Consider the following 17,296-nt stretch of genomic DNA (forward strand, 5'->3'; position numbering starts at 1 on the left):
GGTTTACTCCCAACAATATAATTTACTCTTAACAAGAGTATATAAACTAACAGTTTATATACCTCTTAATACAGCTAACCCAGCCAAAAGAACTTATCTTGAATTATTTGAATTTCTATTTATCAAATCATGAACTCATTATTCCAGTTCAATCAACAATTACGGAAACCTTATTCTACCAGGTTACATCACCATTTTAGGCCCACTACAGACTTTTGACATGCCAGGCCCTATTTAACCATGCAAGGTTATTTCTCACATTAAGGCTTCTAAAATTCATACAAGAATAGTCTGTAAAAACCCGTGTTGTAACGGATAAATGTGTTAAACTACAATCTGTTCTAAGTGACTATCTTCTGAGTGTTGAAAATTCAATCTTCAGTATGTGTGATACTAATGTGAATTACTGAAGACTTCAACATGATCATGGCTGACATAATGAGAGCAAGCTAACTCCATGGATTCAATAAAAGTTCTATTTGAAATTTCATACAGATCCCAAAGTTCGACAAGATCCATCTAAACAAAGCCAGAAGTTACATTGGCTGAAATGCAAGAGTAATATCCAAGGTAATATCCAAGATGAGACCAGTCATTTAAATGATAAAATAAATATGTTGCACGTTTATTAGAAGTCTTATTTTCAGATAGCTGATATATTCTTTGAAGATGATTTTAACTTTAAAATATATTTTTTTTAATAACTAAACAGATCCCAATTTCTAAACTAGGAGTCAGCTCTAGACTGCCTCCATAAGGCAGAACGTTGTGTCTTAGTAACCCCTCTCTCCTATTTCTAAGAAACTTACACAACGTCATTCACTTGGTTTATATTCTAACGCAAATTATATTTTAATTTTAATCCTTTTTTATGTCACATGATTAATCTAACCAATCCACTGTCTACTTCTCATATGGTGTTCTAGCTGATGCTGTGATCATTCCAGATCAACAATTACGCTTGGAGAATTATGTTGACATTTGAAAAGAATATTGCTGCTAGGGAGTATATATCAGTAGACATATCTAAAAAAGAATTGGCTTATCTGAAGATGACTAAAAGTCAGGAGTGGATGTAAGGGGATAAACTGTAATAGCTGGAGATATATCCAAAAGATTTACATAGTATTTTGTTTGCTTCTTTCTTAGTCCATACGTTACACTTTGAAAAAGACTAAATACAATTTTTGAAGGCAAAACTGCTCCATAAAAGGGACAAATTCGCAACATTTAGCCATAAAAAGATAAATCTAGCAACTCTGAACAGGAATATGAGTAACCTCCCTTTGATGAAGCCTCGTTTTGAATATCATAATATATGATCATTATTGTAATAGTGTAGTGTGAGAAAGGAACTCCTAGTAATTTACACATGCATCTAAAGTCAGAAAAAAACCCATTAAAAGAAAAGTCTGACAAGAGGTGCTGGACTGAAGGAGTAAATTAAAGATAGTAAAGTAGTTAGTTTTATTATTGAACTATGTAGTACACTATTACTTTCTGAGTATTTTTATTAGTATTTATTACTTCATCTCATTTGGATCAGTTCTATATTTAAAATAAATACTATTTTCATGGAAATGTTAAACTCATTTGCTGTGTGTTAATGATTTTTCTGTAAAAAATAAATAAATAAATAAATAAAAAATTTTTTTTTGTGCTATCCAGAAAAATATCAGTTTCGTCAAAACATGTTGATTAAATATATTTCTCATTTCACGGAATTTCTATGGATCCTGTTAGTATTGTAATATTTAAAGTACAAACTTTGATGAGGAGGTGGGGATCTTTGGTGACCACATCTTTTTAAAAAGGGCTGAAAGATGATAACGCAAGTATAAACATTAAATTGCCTACACATATAAATTAGCACAGGCCTATTGAAATTCTATGTTTGCTTTCTTCATTTATCTGCATAGTTTTCATGTTAACTGAAATAACGTCTTTTAGGATCAACAATATTATGAAAATGAATGACAATTCTTACATAAAAATAATTATCATTGTCAGCTAAATCTAATTTATAAAACTAACTATATATGTCTGTCCGTTTTGATTTTTTAAAAGTGCACCTCCTCCGAAATGCAAGGTTGCAGAGCGGCAAGGAGAGTCAAATGATTGCTTTTTTGTGGACAGTTCTTTTGAGTTTTTAACAGGTAAAAAAAAAAAAAGAGTAAAAATTGCAAAGAAATTGAAACTTAGCAGGTGTAAATAGACACAAAGTGCTCTTGTACACATGTGCAAATATACGTTTATATGTTAGTTCATTTTAATTATTTCTTATACGTCTGTTGATATGATAGCTTAAACAGTAACGACTAAGGCTAGAGCACTAAATGTTTTGGTTTCAATCCTCGCTGATAGCAGTAAAGTTTTTTTTTTTCTTTTTTAAACTTAAAAATCTCATATTGAGTACAATATAATAATCAATCGATAATTGGCTCTATGATAAATCTGAAATCTGCATAAATTAAAGTATCATATTTAAGTGTATTTTACAACCGGGCAATGCTGGGCACCCTGCTAGTATTCTTTAAATAAAATAGATGTCACTTCTTGAAATATTTAAAATTGTAACAACCAAATATTAAAATGGCATACAAATAAAAAGACTAAACAGGTTTTAAAAATTGTTTATTCCAAGAAGCTAATAGAACTCGATTTTGGAACAATTTATTTTAAAATGGGTAACATTGGAAATTATGAGACACTGCAACATCAGAACCACCAATCACTTTTTTGCATTTTATCTTTGGTGATCTTATTGTTAAAGTAGGTGTGAAAGGCGATAATGTACATACAAGTGTATTATATAAAAATAATCCTCTACTCTGTAATAAAGACCAATGTGTTTATAATTGCATATTTTCAGATGTATTTCTTCAATAACACAAAAGGAGTAAAAAAAAAAAAAAAAATTTTAGCATCCAAAAGAAACTCATTTCAATTGAAGGGAGGCAAGAAAGTAAATAGTAAATCAAACTACCCCTGTCACCTGAAATGAATTTAGAAAGAAATCCTCCAAGTCGACATCTATTTATTTATTTTTTAACTTTAGGTGCTCAGAAATGGTAATTTATGCATGAAAAATTAAATTACTGATATAATTTTATGATTTTATGTGAATAAAAGTGCAGACACAGACAAAGCATAATCTTTTTGTAATTTTTGAGGGAGAGCGTGCACTACCAATAGTGAAAAAGAAAAAAATGTTTTATTTAATAAATTTTCTAAGTCACATTTTTACATGTGCATTGGACATTTCACAAAAATGGCAAAATAATTAAAACGCAAAATATTTCATAAAAATTCAGATAAAAAGAGTTATTTGAAAGAAGCAATACTAAAATGAAGATCACTGCATAATAAAAAAAAACAAAAAAAAACATTTTTCTTCCAATTTTATTCACATATTTCTGACTATTTCCTCTATCTTAGTTGTTGCTATTTTACACATTCTGTCTGTTTATTCTGTGGAGTTCTTCAGGTACATTTTGTTGTAATCAGCAAACTTTTGGTAATTTTGGACTGTACCTTTTAAATAATCCCCAAGGGAGGGGAGGTAGATAGTCACATTCGACAAATTAACTAAGGACTAATTCCATCACCATCTCTATAACAAGCAGAAAAATCAACATTTAGAGTCTCTAACTGAAGTCAAATTTTATAATCAATCAACAAATATATTTTTAGCTTCTAGCAATGAACTTTCATTGCTTCGAAAATCTAATTCTGAAAAGATTCTATGACCATGATTATGTACAAATTCTTTAAAAAGAATTCCATATTGAAATATGAAATCTATCTAGCTCTTTATAGGAATTTATCAATAACTGTCAATTAGCTTATTGCATTTCTTATTTGTCAAAAACATCAAACAAATCTCAAAAATTTTCCATCTTTTTTTCAACTGTTACATCATCTGGCCTGAAGATGTTGGATTTTGAAATAAATCCAAACTGAATCAATAAGGTTCGTATAAATAAAGAAATTGACACTATGATATAGCTCTACTTATTATTGAACACTTTTTATAAATACTGAAGTTTCATTGGATAAACATCTGGAAAACCATAATAATACAATCATTATATATACCAGATGTTAGTCTGAATAATTAAAATCATCCAAATTATCAATCCTCATTTAAAAAATTCTGAAATTCACCAAGTATGACAAAAGGCACCTAAAGAAGACCAAAAAGTGCAACAGAAGAAACATTGTGAACATAAAGAAAAATAGTCTAAAAACATGTAAATAACAGAAATACCTGATCTAAAAAAAAAAAAAAAAAAAAAAAAAAAAAAAAAACTTTTCAATTATTATTATTTTTAGAATAAATTAAAAATTTTTTTATTTAAATCAGTTTCGTATTATGAAAAGTAAATTTACACTCTAGTCAAACTATGACTCAAAGAAAGAAAGGTGAAATGTAGAGAGAAAAAAAAAATCACACCATGCATCGTAGATGATTTAGAAAAGAGTAATAAAAAAAGGAAAAGAAAAAAAAAATATATATATATATCTTGGTACTCACGTGCAAGATGATCAAGCATGTAACTGAGAAGTTTTTGGGTCCCATTTGGTTCATTGTAAAGATTTAAAATATCAGGTGAGAGTGGATTTCCTTGCAATCCTAAAAATAGGAAATTGAATATCATAATTTCAAAATTGATTTGGAAAAATAAAATTAATTTATAAAAACTAAATGGAATTAAATAAAAATAGCAATAATTTCCTGAAGTGTGCACCATTTTCAACTGCAATTTCCTCCCGCAACAGCAATGCACATTCTATAAGATCCTCTTTCCCTTTCCTTTCTAGAACATAGTTTTTACATAGAACCTTTTAGTGTGCTTATTACTAGCATGGTTATCCGACTTTACCCAGGATTATCATCACATTGTATACATATTAGCTCTTTCTATTATTTAATGCAGAATCCAATCACTTCAGTTAAAAAAAAAAAAAAAAAAAAATCAAGTATTTATTCATAGAACTTGTTATAGCTGTATTTTTTCCATTTAGTCCCACTGCTTTCAGTAGTAAAATTTATTAGAAGAATTATTCCGCCGCTCTATAATAAAAACCATGTGTATGCTTCATGCAAGGTAGCCTAATGGTAGAGGTTTACACTTCTGTCCATGGGGTCCAGATTTCAGCCACTCTGAGAAGTTGTAGATGATGAAACACGGGTCAGTGGATAATTATATTTTAAAAATAATATATAAAAATTATAGTTTACATGTTGAAATTTTATTTAAAAGCATCAATTTTCAAAATAAAATTTATTGTTTGAATCAAGGAGTACAATGTTTAAATTAATGTCTTTAATCCATGGATTTTCAATGTAAGTACATCTCCTCAGAGGAAAAAATACTTTTCCTCTGGGGAGATGTACTTACATTGAAAATCCATGAATTAAGGACATTAATTTAAACATTGTACTCTTTGATTAAAACAATTTTATTTTGAAAATTGATTCTTTTAAATGAAATTTCAACATATAAACTATAATTTTTATTTGCTATATCTAGTATATTGAGCAATTCTTTTGTTGGGATTGTCTTATATGAATATTTCCTTCCAGTATTTTATAAGACTAGAAACCACTAGATTCACCAACCTATAATCTAATTCATTTCAATACCTCAAAGTTCATATAATATATATATATATATATATATACACATACAAATAAGAGCAAACAGTTAATAAAACATGTTAAAAAACACTTTGAAAAAGAGTTAAAACCATTTAATCTGAAAAGGAAACACTTGATAAGTGGATAGTCCTTAATCCGCGGAGTTTCGAAGAAATACTTTCTTTCTCATCAGAGGAGTTGTAGATGACGAAACACGCGTCAGTGGATAGCAAAATGTGGGATCGGGTTTTGTATACAAAAGTATTTGATGAAACAACAAGTCAAAGATCTTACTTGATAACAAAAAGTGAAGCAGAGGGAATATGGTGAAGAAAAAGGTGATTACACGTGAATGGATAGTCTGGTGAAAGGTAAATAATCCAATAACGGTAAAATCCAAAAATATAACTCCAAGAAAGTTAACGGAGTTTCCATTTGCACAAGTAAAATCCAAGGAAATCCCGTAATTGGAAGAAGATGGTCCAAAATAATCCAAAAGGCCGAAATCCATGTAATAATTCACAAATATGTACAAAGAAAAGAACAGGGGAAAATTCCAATAATATTAATAAAAGAAAAATAAGATATGCTTTTCACACGACTGCCGAGACAATATATATATATACACACTAGCAGAAAAACCCGACGTTGTCCATGATTGAATGAGGATCAACAAATGTTCCACCCTACCATACTTTTGTCATTGAAATCAGTGAAATCACCCATTTTTAATCAAATCGATCGATTGCCTGCTCTAGTTAGGGACCCTCCCCTATAATGTACCAGGAAGTAGCTTCACATGCTTTCTCACAGTGACAATCCCCAATACATTGTAGTCTGTATTGCACTGTAGAGAATAGATTCTGCATTTTATAAAATTATCTGTAAATAATAGCTTCACTTCAAGTTTAAAATGCAAAAGTCAATTATCACGGTTAAATTGTGCTCTAAACAAAAGCATTCATTATGAACATGCCCCTGTCTTCTATACATATGAAAGCCAAAATGTGTGTGTGTGTGTGTTTGTATGTCTCGCAAAATCTTTCGACAGAGGCCAAGGATTTTCACCAGATAGGTATCATTTTCAAGCTCAAACCTTTGGCTGACAAATATCGAAAAATTAGCCAAAAACATTCATTCGTTCATCCTCAACGGCTTGCTTTTTACAGGGGGAGGGGTGGAAAAAAATCGTATCTTCATGACAAGATGGCTTCTACGCATGCGTCAACACGCGCAAAAGACATACTTTGAATTGGTTTAAATATAAAAACTGACCTACATTCGCCCACGCGTCCATAGCACGATGGATTAAGAGACAGCGTCATTATCTTAAGATTCCAGGTTCAATCAGAGTTATCAGATAAATTTTTTTCGATTTTTAAACTTTTAATATTGAAACAAGGTTATTTATACCATCTTTTTCTGCTGTGTTTTCTTTTTCTTTATCCGATTTTTAAAAATGTTTTACGTCTGTTTGCTGTTCTTTGGTTTTGTTTTTTTCTGGACAGCGTCGTTATTTTAAGATTGCAGGTTCAATCCCAGTTATCAGATATATTTTTTTCGATTTTTACCATTTTTTTTTTTTCGCTGTGTTTTTTTTTTCGTTTTTCTGAACAGATTCATTCCTCCCACCCCTTTTTGGGGTTTTGTTGATCCGATTTTTTAAAATAAGTTTTACATTCGTTCGCTGTTTTTGTTTTGTTTTTTCCGATTTTTTAAAAAAGTTTAAACAGGGTTATTACTTCGTTTATTCTTTAACCCCCCCCCCCCCCCACTACACTCGAGCAACGCCGGGTAACCCAGCTAGTATAAAATAAAACAGTTGATTTTATAGGCTTGGCCTTTCTGCTTGTCCGGTAATAAAACTTCTCTAATGCACAATATATAAAAGCAATAATTTTGGTCAAAATCAGACTTCATTCTTTAATCGGTTATTTTTTTAAATTTATTTATCAGACGAATTCTGAGACAAAACCTACATAAGAATACTCCCAGACACATCAAATACCTTCCTGTGAAATTAAAAAATAGGTTCAGCCATTTCTGAGTCCACAGGAAATGAACTCGCACCCCACTTTTATATGATATATATATATATATATATATATATATATATATATCTATGAAAATTCACTTATATAAACAAAACTTATTTTTATTAAGCTTTAGTTTGTACTGAGCACTTTTGGAAAAAATAAATAAGGTTCTAAATTCATTTTATAAATATACCTGAACTAATTAAAAATGTGCTATGCGAGTTAAAAAAAACATTCTAAAAAAAAAATAAAATAAAATAATATTTAAAGTATTTAGGAGAAGGGAGATAACAAATAGCAAGTCAGACCACCCCCTCACCATATGAATTCAAAACGAAATCTTTCAGGTTTTCTTTTTTTTTTCCTTTCTATACCGATTAATGTTTTTTTTTTATCTTCCTTGATTAAAACAATTTCCCACTTTGAAACTTTTTTTTTATTATTATTTAACTTCTAAATATTTGTGTGCAGATTGCCATTTTTTTGTCATTTTTGACAGAAGTTGTCCACTTCCTTTCATATTGTTTTATGGCATATCAACCCTTTTCAGGTTAGTTAATGCATAATCCAGTCATTCTGGTAAGTGTTTTTATGCTTTAAATTCTTTATATATTTAAATATTTAATTTACAATTATGAGTAACTTAAAACTTCTACTGGCTTACAGAATAAAAACAAGCTATCCCTGTGGATTAAGTAAAGAGTTCCATTGAAAATTATGTGCAGATTTATAAAGTCAGAATTTACAAGGACCAAAATGTGTGAGAACAACAGCCAAGATAAGATCAGTAATCTGAAACATCCAAATACTCAATCCTCATCCAAAAAATTCAGAAATAATTTTATTGGCACATTTAAAATACATCTGCTAGCTTTACTTTAAATTTGAGAGTTCAATTATTTTGATGGGAGTTCAGTTGAAACTATTTTAAATCTATTAACACCAACTGATCGTATTCAGTTTAATATCCATTTTACATGCTGGCTTTTATTTAACATTTCATGAAATAGTGCGTCTATGCAGGGCTCTATGGACAAATTTATCCTTAGTTAACCTTTGACAACTAAATATTTTTGTTTACTAGTCAAATACAAAAGTTACTAGCCAAACCCACATGATTTTTGGAAAATGACATCTGTGACGGGTACATACATCATGAAGATTTTTTGTATTTTTATTTTTTTTTTTAAATAAGTGTAATGTTAAATATGTACCAAATTTTATGTTAAAACTTAGATATAAACATTCAAAATTCTTAAGATATTTTTTTTTAAACAGCCTTTGTTAAAAAAGAGAATAGTGTTCCATTAAACCTTTTAATGTTTAAATAATTTGACTTTGCTCATTTTATTTAAAAAAAAAAAAAAAAAAAAAAAAAAAAGTAAAAGGTTGAAAAGACATTTTACTCAGTAATAAGCTGTGGAAGATTGTCGGTGAAAAAACACAATTGCTAAAAGATAAGCGTTTTATTATTGCCACTTAAACAAAAAAAAAAATAATAATATCACTTGCAAATGTGACAGTTTCACTTGCAATGTAAAGTCCTGCTATAAAAACATGCAGAAGAAGGTTATGGTAAATTAACTTTTAAACTGGTATACAAATGAATTTTGTGGGTGCAAGACTACTAAAGTATTGACTATTACTATCTTTAAAAATTCACATCTTTGCTAAAGGTCAGGTCATGAGGCGCCACCCAAGGAAAATAAATCCGGTTCTAAAAATGTGGAGTTGTCTGCTCCTGTCGGAAGAAGAGTTTTGGAAAATGGTAGTTTATTTTCTGAATTTTTGAGGTGAGGATAAAGTACAAGGTAAAACTGAATATCCATAAAAACTCATGGTGCCACGGATAAATGTGTTAAGCTATAATCAATTCTAAGTGACAGTCTTCTAGAGGTTAAAGGTTCAAATCTTCATGGGGGGGGACTAAGAATACAATTAACATTTACTCAAGACTTCTAGCCGGTCATAGTTGATGGAATGAAAGCATGCTATCCCCGAGGATTAAATGAAAGGTTCCATTGGAAATTCTGTACAAATTCCCAGAGTTCAACAAGATAAACCTGAAGAAGGTTCGAGATTACATCGGTCAAGATGTTGTGAGAATAATACTCAAAATGAGAACAGTAGTCCGAATAATCCAAATAACATGTTTATTCAATCATGGTTGTTTTTGTATCCTTTGTTATCAATATCCCCTTGTTGAGATGTTTAAGTTATAGCAGTCATATCTGTGCCCTTAAACATAACAGTGTAAAATAAAACCCATTCAATTTTTATCATGAACATATTTAAGTGAATCAAATAAAAAGTATGACAAGAGGGTCAGGGTATACTATTAGTATACCCTGAACTCTTTGTTGTACTTTTTGGTATTACTAAACTGTACTACAAAGAGACGCTTTATATGGATCCAAACGATGACTCAACGAAGGAGACGGAAAGATAACTATCAACCATAGACACAAAAATATTGCATTGATCTTCAAGTCTGACCAGACTCTACCATGTCACGAAAGTTACATCCCCTTGCTTGTTTTGTGAGTACTTCCACAGAATGTGCTCCAGTGAACTTATTGCACTTGTATCTCCTAAATGAAAGTACCCTGACCCACCCAACTAACTGTTAAATCACCTCACTTTAGAGATAGAGATTTCAGATTTTCTACCAATAGCTTCTAAACTGCTTGCCTTTGGAATTCCCTTCCTGCACCCGTCTTTCCTCAGCATTACTAACATGCAAAAATTTAAATGTAATGTGAACAAATATATTACTTCCAAATTTCTTAACAGGGTGTTATGTTTCAGTGACAATGTGCCTTGTTTGGGATGAAAAAAAAAAAAATAGTTGCTATTCATCACCATTACGACGTTATGCCAATAAAAAAAAAAAAAAATGAGGAAAAATTATCTTCATCGGTATGAACATGTATTGCATACAAATGTCGACAACACAGTTACAAATACGCAAAGACAGAAGCACTTAGGGATAGGCTAACCAACCTTTCAAGATCTGAAGATGTTCATACTGATCAAGTCTTTGACCATGTAGAACGGAAGAAGAAATCCAGTGCAAACCCCATTGTATAAGATAAAGATAGAAACAACTTGCCCTGAACAATGTTCAGTTTCTGTTCTGTCGCCTCTTGGATCTTCCGACCACTCTGTTGTATCAATTAAGATAAAAATGAAATGTAATAAGTCCCCAGACGTACCTCTCCATCGTACAGTGTATCGATACACTAAGGCTGACTGGGATAGCTTCCGTACATTTATATCTGATCTACCTCTGCATTCCATGTTTAAAAAGGATGTGTCCTCTATAGTATTAGACCTGACTGAATAGTTAATTGTAGGTATTAACCATTTCATACCCTCTAAAAAGTTTCAGCAAAAACCTAACAGCCAGCCATGGTTCTCTCCAGAATGTGCTGCTGCCATTGCGCACAGAAATCACCTTTTCCACTGCTTCAAACGTAATAGATGTATGGAAACTAAAGCCGTTTTCAGGTCTGCCAGCAACCATTGTAAGAAAGTAATAAGGAACGCAAGAGAGTTGTATGCTCAATCTGTTAAGTCCAAAGTAGCTGAGCAGCGGCTTGGTTCCCACCAGTTTTGGCAAATAGCAAACAGAATCCTGAACAGAAGCGTGTGTTCCATCCCAACTATTATCAATGGACCTGAGGTAATCTCGTCAGCATCAGACAAAGCCAAACTCTTTGTCAAGAACTTTGCAGCTAATTCTACCCTTTGCGACCAAGGCCGCAAACCCCCAATATTTCCTCCTGTATCAGAAAACACGCTATGTATATCTGTACGTGATGTTGCCAAGCTAATCAAAAACCTTGATTCCAGTAAAGCAACTGGCCCTGACGGTATTCCAATTATAGTAATCAAAAAACTTCAACCTGAACTAGCGCCCATACTTACACAACTGTTTAAACATTGTCTTAAGGAGAATAGTTTCCCATCTCCCTGGAAAATCTCATCAGTATGCCCTGTATTTAAGAATTCAGGTGATCGCTCATCCCCCTCTCAGTACAGGCCAATAAGTCTCCTGTGCGTCATGAGTAAGTTGCTAGAATCTGTTAAATACAGAAGTAATCAACCATCTCAACAAAAATAACCTTCTTAGTGACACTCAATATGGTTTCTGTTCTGCTAGATCTACAGCAGATGTGCTTACAGTTATATCTCATAGGATTAGCAAATCTCTCGACGATGGCAATCTTTCTAGGGCAATTGCTCTTGACATATCTAAGGCCTTTGATAGGGTGTGGCATAAAGGTTTACTTCATAAGATCGCTAGCTATGGTATAGCTGGAAATGTCTTCTCTATTAAATCATTTCTTTCTGATAGGTTGATAAGAGTAGTAGTTGAGGGGCAAAAATCAGAAGCTCACAGTATTAATGCCGGTGTCCCTCAGGGGTCCATCCTGGGCCCAACTCTTTTCCTGAGCTACATTAATGATCTTCCAAATCACATCCTTACATCATTTGTAGACATTTATGCTGACGACACTACCATTTATGGTACCACATCTAAGACAGTAAATGACCAAGTTCTCTCCAATTCTCTCTCCTCTGATCTTGAGCACGTAGTACAATGGGGAAAGGAGTGGCTAGTTACTTTTAATGCATCTAAAACCAAGCTTCTCTCTTTACATCATCAACATTCTGATCCACATCTGGCATCAATTGAAATGAATGGCTCTCGTCTTCAGGAGGCCTCAAGTTTTGACAAGCTTCTTGGCTTGACCATTACTCCTGATCTTAAATGGAACACATACATCAAATCTGTTGCCAAGGCCGCTGGAAAAATGGTGGGATCTTTCTATCGATCCGGTAGATATCTCACTGCTGATGCTATTCTCTATCTATATAAGAGCCAGGTACGTCTAAGGATGGAATACTGTTGCCACATCTGGGCAGGAGCTGCTAGAAAGGACTTGTCCTGCCTTGAAAGAGTTCAAAATAGACTTCGTAGCCTCGTAGGAGATGTCCTTTTCTCCTCCTTGCAACCTCTATCTCACAGAAGAGATGTTGCGAGTTTGTCTCTGATGTATCGTTATTTTCATGGAAAGTGTTCGACTGAGCTTCAATCTATGGTACCCCCTCGCCAAACTTTCACAAGAAACACTCGTCTAGCTGTAAACACTATCAATAATTCCCCCCACTCTTTATCTGTGCCTAAACCTAATCGTAGATTCCATGAACAAAGCTTCTTTCTTAGAACTGCACGCCTGTGGAATTGTCTTCCGTTTTCCTGACTACAATATGGTTGTGTTCAAGTCTAAAGTAAATAAGTTCTTGATGAGCCGTTCCACATAAGTTATCAAATTTACCAAATTTTCATTACTAATGATTACTATATTGTCCAATTTCTACTGTACACTCTTTAACCCTTATCCTTGAGTGGCCTCTGGGCCTTGATAATGTGGTGATGCCTACGTAAAAAAAAAAAAAAAAAAAAAAAAAAGAAAAATTGATTGTATTATTTGAATTCTTTGGACTACTGTTCTCATCTTGAGTGTCATTTTCACAACATTTTGGTCAATGTTACTTTCGTCCAAATTTCAGAGTTTGACAAGATACAACTAAAGAAGGTCAGAGGTTAGATCAACTAAAATGTTGTGAAAATGACACTCAAGATGAGAACATTAGTCCAAAGAATCTAAATATGAATAACCAATCCTCATCTCAAAAATTCAGAAAAGAAAAATTGATCTATATAATCATGCATTAAAGTATTCCATTATATATATACTAGCAGTTCAGCCTGGTTTTGCTCGGGCCCTATGTACTGTTCATAACTTGCCCTACGTGTGAATACACTTTATGTAAGATTTCAAATGCTTAAACGAAAAATTGTCTGAGTAATTTCATAGAGACCGCAGAGGTCAATTTTTTAAAACTTTGACCTCAATTTTGACCCCATAACATTTATTATTTTAGTCTCAAATCAAAATAAAGTTTTATCCATGTTCAAGTTACCTACATGTAATATTTCAAGTCTTTAGATCCAAAATTGGCAGAATGATTTGGTAGAATCTGCAAAGGTCAACTCTTTCAACTTTGACCTTTTGGCAGCCAAATTTTCGCCCCAAAACTGATTAAAATGCTTGCCGCATGTCTGAATACCCGTTATGTATAAATTTAAAATGTTTAGACCTAAAATTAGTTGAGTAGTTTGCTAGACACTGCAAAGGTAAAATCTTTTGAACTTTGACCCCTTGGCAGCTAAAATTTTCAACCCAAACCAATTAAAAAGCTTGCCCTATCTCTGAATACCTTTTATGTAAAATTTCAAATATTCAGACCAGAAATTGACTGAGTAATTGGGTAGAGACCGTAGAAGTCAATTTTTTAAAAACTTTAACCCCAATTATGACCCCTTAGCATTTATTGTTTTGGGAGCAAATCAAATTAAAAAGGTTAGATCCATATCCAAGTGACCTATATCTAAAATTTCAAGTGTTTAGACCCAAAATTGGGGGAGGAGTTTGGTAGAGTTTTCAAGGGTCAAATCAAATTTCCCAAATCTCAATGCCCCGTATGCCAAATCTTGAACCTGTATACCGAAAATTGACAGAGTTATTTGGTAGGGAAATGTAGACAGACAGACACAGACATTTTCACTTTTGTAGATATACTGGCATTGCCTGGGTGTTTGGAGGTGTGTTGAGCAAAAATAAATAAATAAATAAATAAATAAATAAAATTGAAAAAAATAAATCAATAAAAAGTGATAATAGGAAGGCAGGTTCGAACCCGTACCACGAAGGAGGAAAAGAACAAGGAAAAAACGTGATGTCTTTATTGTTATGACCACTGCCGAACCGGAAGTGACTGAGGTTTAAATTAAGGCTAGACAATCAAAAAGAGGGGATGACTTTCGAAAATACCGAAAAAAAAAAAAAAAAGCAACCCCTCCCTGTAGAAAAGGGCTGAAGGGTCGAGCTTCAAAGCGATACTGATCTTGTGAAAATCAGTCGCCTCTGTCGAAAGTTTTAAGTAGATATGCAAACCTACATTTATATATTAGTAGCTCAAATTTTCGACCCAAACTGATTAAAAAGCTTCCCCTATCTCTGAATACACTTTATGTAAAATTTCAAATGTTTAGACCAGAAATTGTCTTAGTAATTTAGTAGAGACCACAGACGTCGAATTTTTTTTTTTTTTTTTTTTTTAAACTTTGACCCCTATCATGACCCCTTATTTGTTTTGGGCTCAAATCAAGTTATTAAGTTATATATATGTTCCAAGGAACATATACATAAAATTTCAACTGGCGGAGGAGTTTGGTAGAGTTCTCAAAGGTCAAATCGTTGAACTTTGACCCCTTAAAAGCCAAATTTTTGGCCGAAAACGGACTACAAAGATTTTCCCAAATCTCACTACCCTGTATATCAAATTTCGAGTATGTAGACTGAAAATTGACTGAATTATTGCATAGGGAAATGTACAGAAACACACTGTCACAGATATATAGATAGATATATAGAAATAAAAGGCAAAAAATGACACAAAAGTGCACCTTCGTACATAAGATTTATTTCAACTAAAACATTACATCTGCGTCATGATTTATAACACAGGAAAGATCAAGCTAGATTTTTCTTACAATCTATATAATTAAAACATTAGGTGAATGTGTTTTTATGTGTGTAAATACAGTTTATTCCTAATAAACTCTTAAACTACTGGTCACATAACACTGAAATTAACAGGAAATAGTAATCGTACACCAAGGATGGTTTATAACAAAGTAAAATCTTTGGATGGATGAATAATGCACAGACATATAGCGGCAAGTTGAAATGCAGACTGTTCATTTCAACATATTTTTGCTTCCTGCGCATTCCCAAATTCAGTTCATTTATTCTAGTTACTTAACATCAAATCTTACCTATCTCTAGATAGCTACATTGGTAGGAGACTTGACTGGAGCGCTGAAAGTTTTGGCTTTGATACTGGCTGATGGTACCCAAGCCATATTTTTTAAACTTGGAATCACTAATATATATTAGGTACAATATAATATTCGATAGAGAATTGGCTCTGCAATAATGAATATGAAATCTGCATAAATTAAAATATTTAAGTTTATTTTATGAACCCTCGGCCATGGCACCCCACACCAGTAGTAAAGAAAATAAACAAAAGCATCCAATTTGAACCATCTAAAAACAGACAAACCCAATTTGATAGCAGGGGAAAAAAAAAACTGTTCACTTAAGTTTTCAACTTGGACTGTTTTTTGTGAAAGGCAACCTATGTTAAACCCATATTAAACCTAACATACTGAGGTGTGGCCCTTTTCAATAAAAATGAAACTTTATATGTATAAAGATACACAATCTCTTATACATTAAGTTGAAAAACTTAAAAATCTCTCTCTATATATATATAAACGAAAATGTGTGCGTGTATGTGTGTGTATGTATGTTCGCTTTTTGTGTATGTCCCAGAAAAGCTTTTTTCCAAGAAGCGATCGTCGGCTCACTCCTTAAAACTTTTTATATCAAGCCTAAATAATAACATCTACGAATTAACAACGGGGGGGGGGGGGGGGGGTCGTTTGCCCGAGTGTGAAAAGCTAAATATTCCACATTTTTCGATCGCCACGTGTGGATTGGGCTTTTTTGTATAATAAAAGCGAAACAAAGCTTAAGACATCGTTCCCGGTGCATCGCTGGGAACGTCCAAAAGCTTTCATCAATAGGAGTTTCTTATATTAAACAATTGCTATTCAATTTGGACAGTCCCCTTTTTATGGGGAGCTGCCCCCCCCCCAACATCCACAGTGAAAGTTGACCTCATTAAGTCATTAAGTACAGGCACCTGCCAATTCTTAATACTTAAATAAATTCAAACATGTTTCTTGGTGGCCCAGTGGTTAACGTTGCACTTTTTTTTTCACACTTTAATTTCCAACTTCCCCTCAAGGCTTTGATCCTTCATACTTACTTACCAAAACCTACCCCCCCCCCGGCCCTGACACAAACACCCTGGTAACAATTTTTTTATTATTCTTTTGTTTTGATTTACCCTAAACCACACACACCTCCAAACACCCGGGCAACGCCGGGTACCCCCCTTCCCCCACTAGTCTATTATATAAAGGGAAAAATAGACACAAACGTTTGTATGTCCGCAAAAGGCCTTTTGCTTTGGGGGTTCTCATGTCGGTTAGATTCCGGGGGGGGGGAAAGTTTACTTATACTTCCTAATATCTCAGATTCCCAAACAGGCATCGTCTCTATCTTTGTTTTGATCAAGTTTTAAAAAATGCCCTCGTTTCCAGGGTTTGTTTGCCTTTTTTGAATAAAAGCGAAATTAATTGAAAGCAAACATCTGGCCTTTAGTCAGTATCTTCTGTAATTGATCCTAGGTCAATGTAGGAGAAACCCTTCATACTGAGACAATTACTATTTATTTAGATACTGCCAGAGTACCCCCTTTTTGGGGAAGCTGGCCTTCCTTCACATTAAAAATGACCTTAAGTCTAATTTGCTTTCGTGGGGAAGAAAATAAATACCAAAGCAGAAAATGGGAAGCTTAACTGGCTCTCAAAAGCAACTTTGATTTCTGGGCAGACTCCTAAGATTCT

At 32.9% G+C, this 17,296-nt stretch overlaps 1 protein-coding gene across 4 annotated transcripts in view; it reads right to left on the bottom strand.

The window, feature by feature from the left end:
• Nucleotides 1-17,296, bottom strand: part of LOC145252725 (CCR4-NOT transcription complex subunit 6-like) — a 268,803-nt gene that overhangs the window by 139,457 nt on the left and 112,050 nt on the right. For all 4 annotated transcript variants that reach the window (XM_080112579.1, XM_080112578.1, XM_080112577.1 and 1 more), the window contains exon 4: nucleotides 4,538-4,636. In XM_080112579.1, the coding sequence (XP_079968705.1) occupies nucleotides 4,538-4,636 (99 nt within the window). The remainder of the gene's footprint in view (nucleotides 1-4,537; nucleotides 4,637-17,296) is intronic.

Source organism: Euprymna scolopes, chromosome 29 (genome assembly GCF_053919585.1).
Source record: "Euprymna scolopes isolate OS-2025 chromosome 29, ASM5391958v1, whole genome shotgun sequence".
NCBI lineage: Eukaryota > Metazoa > Mollusca > Cephalopoda > Sepiida > Sepiolidae > Euprymna > Euprymna scolopes.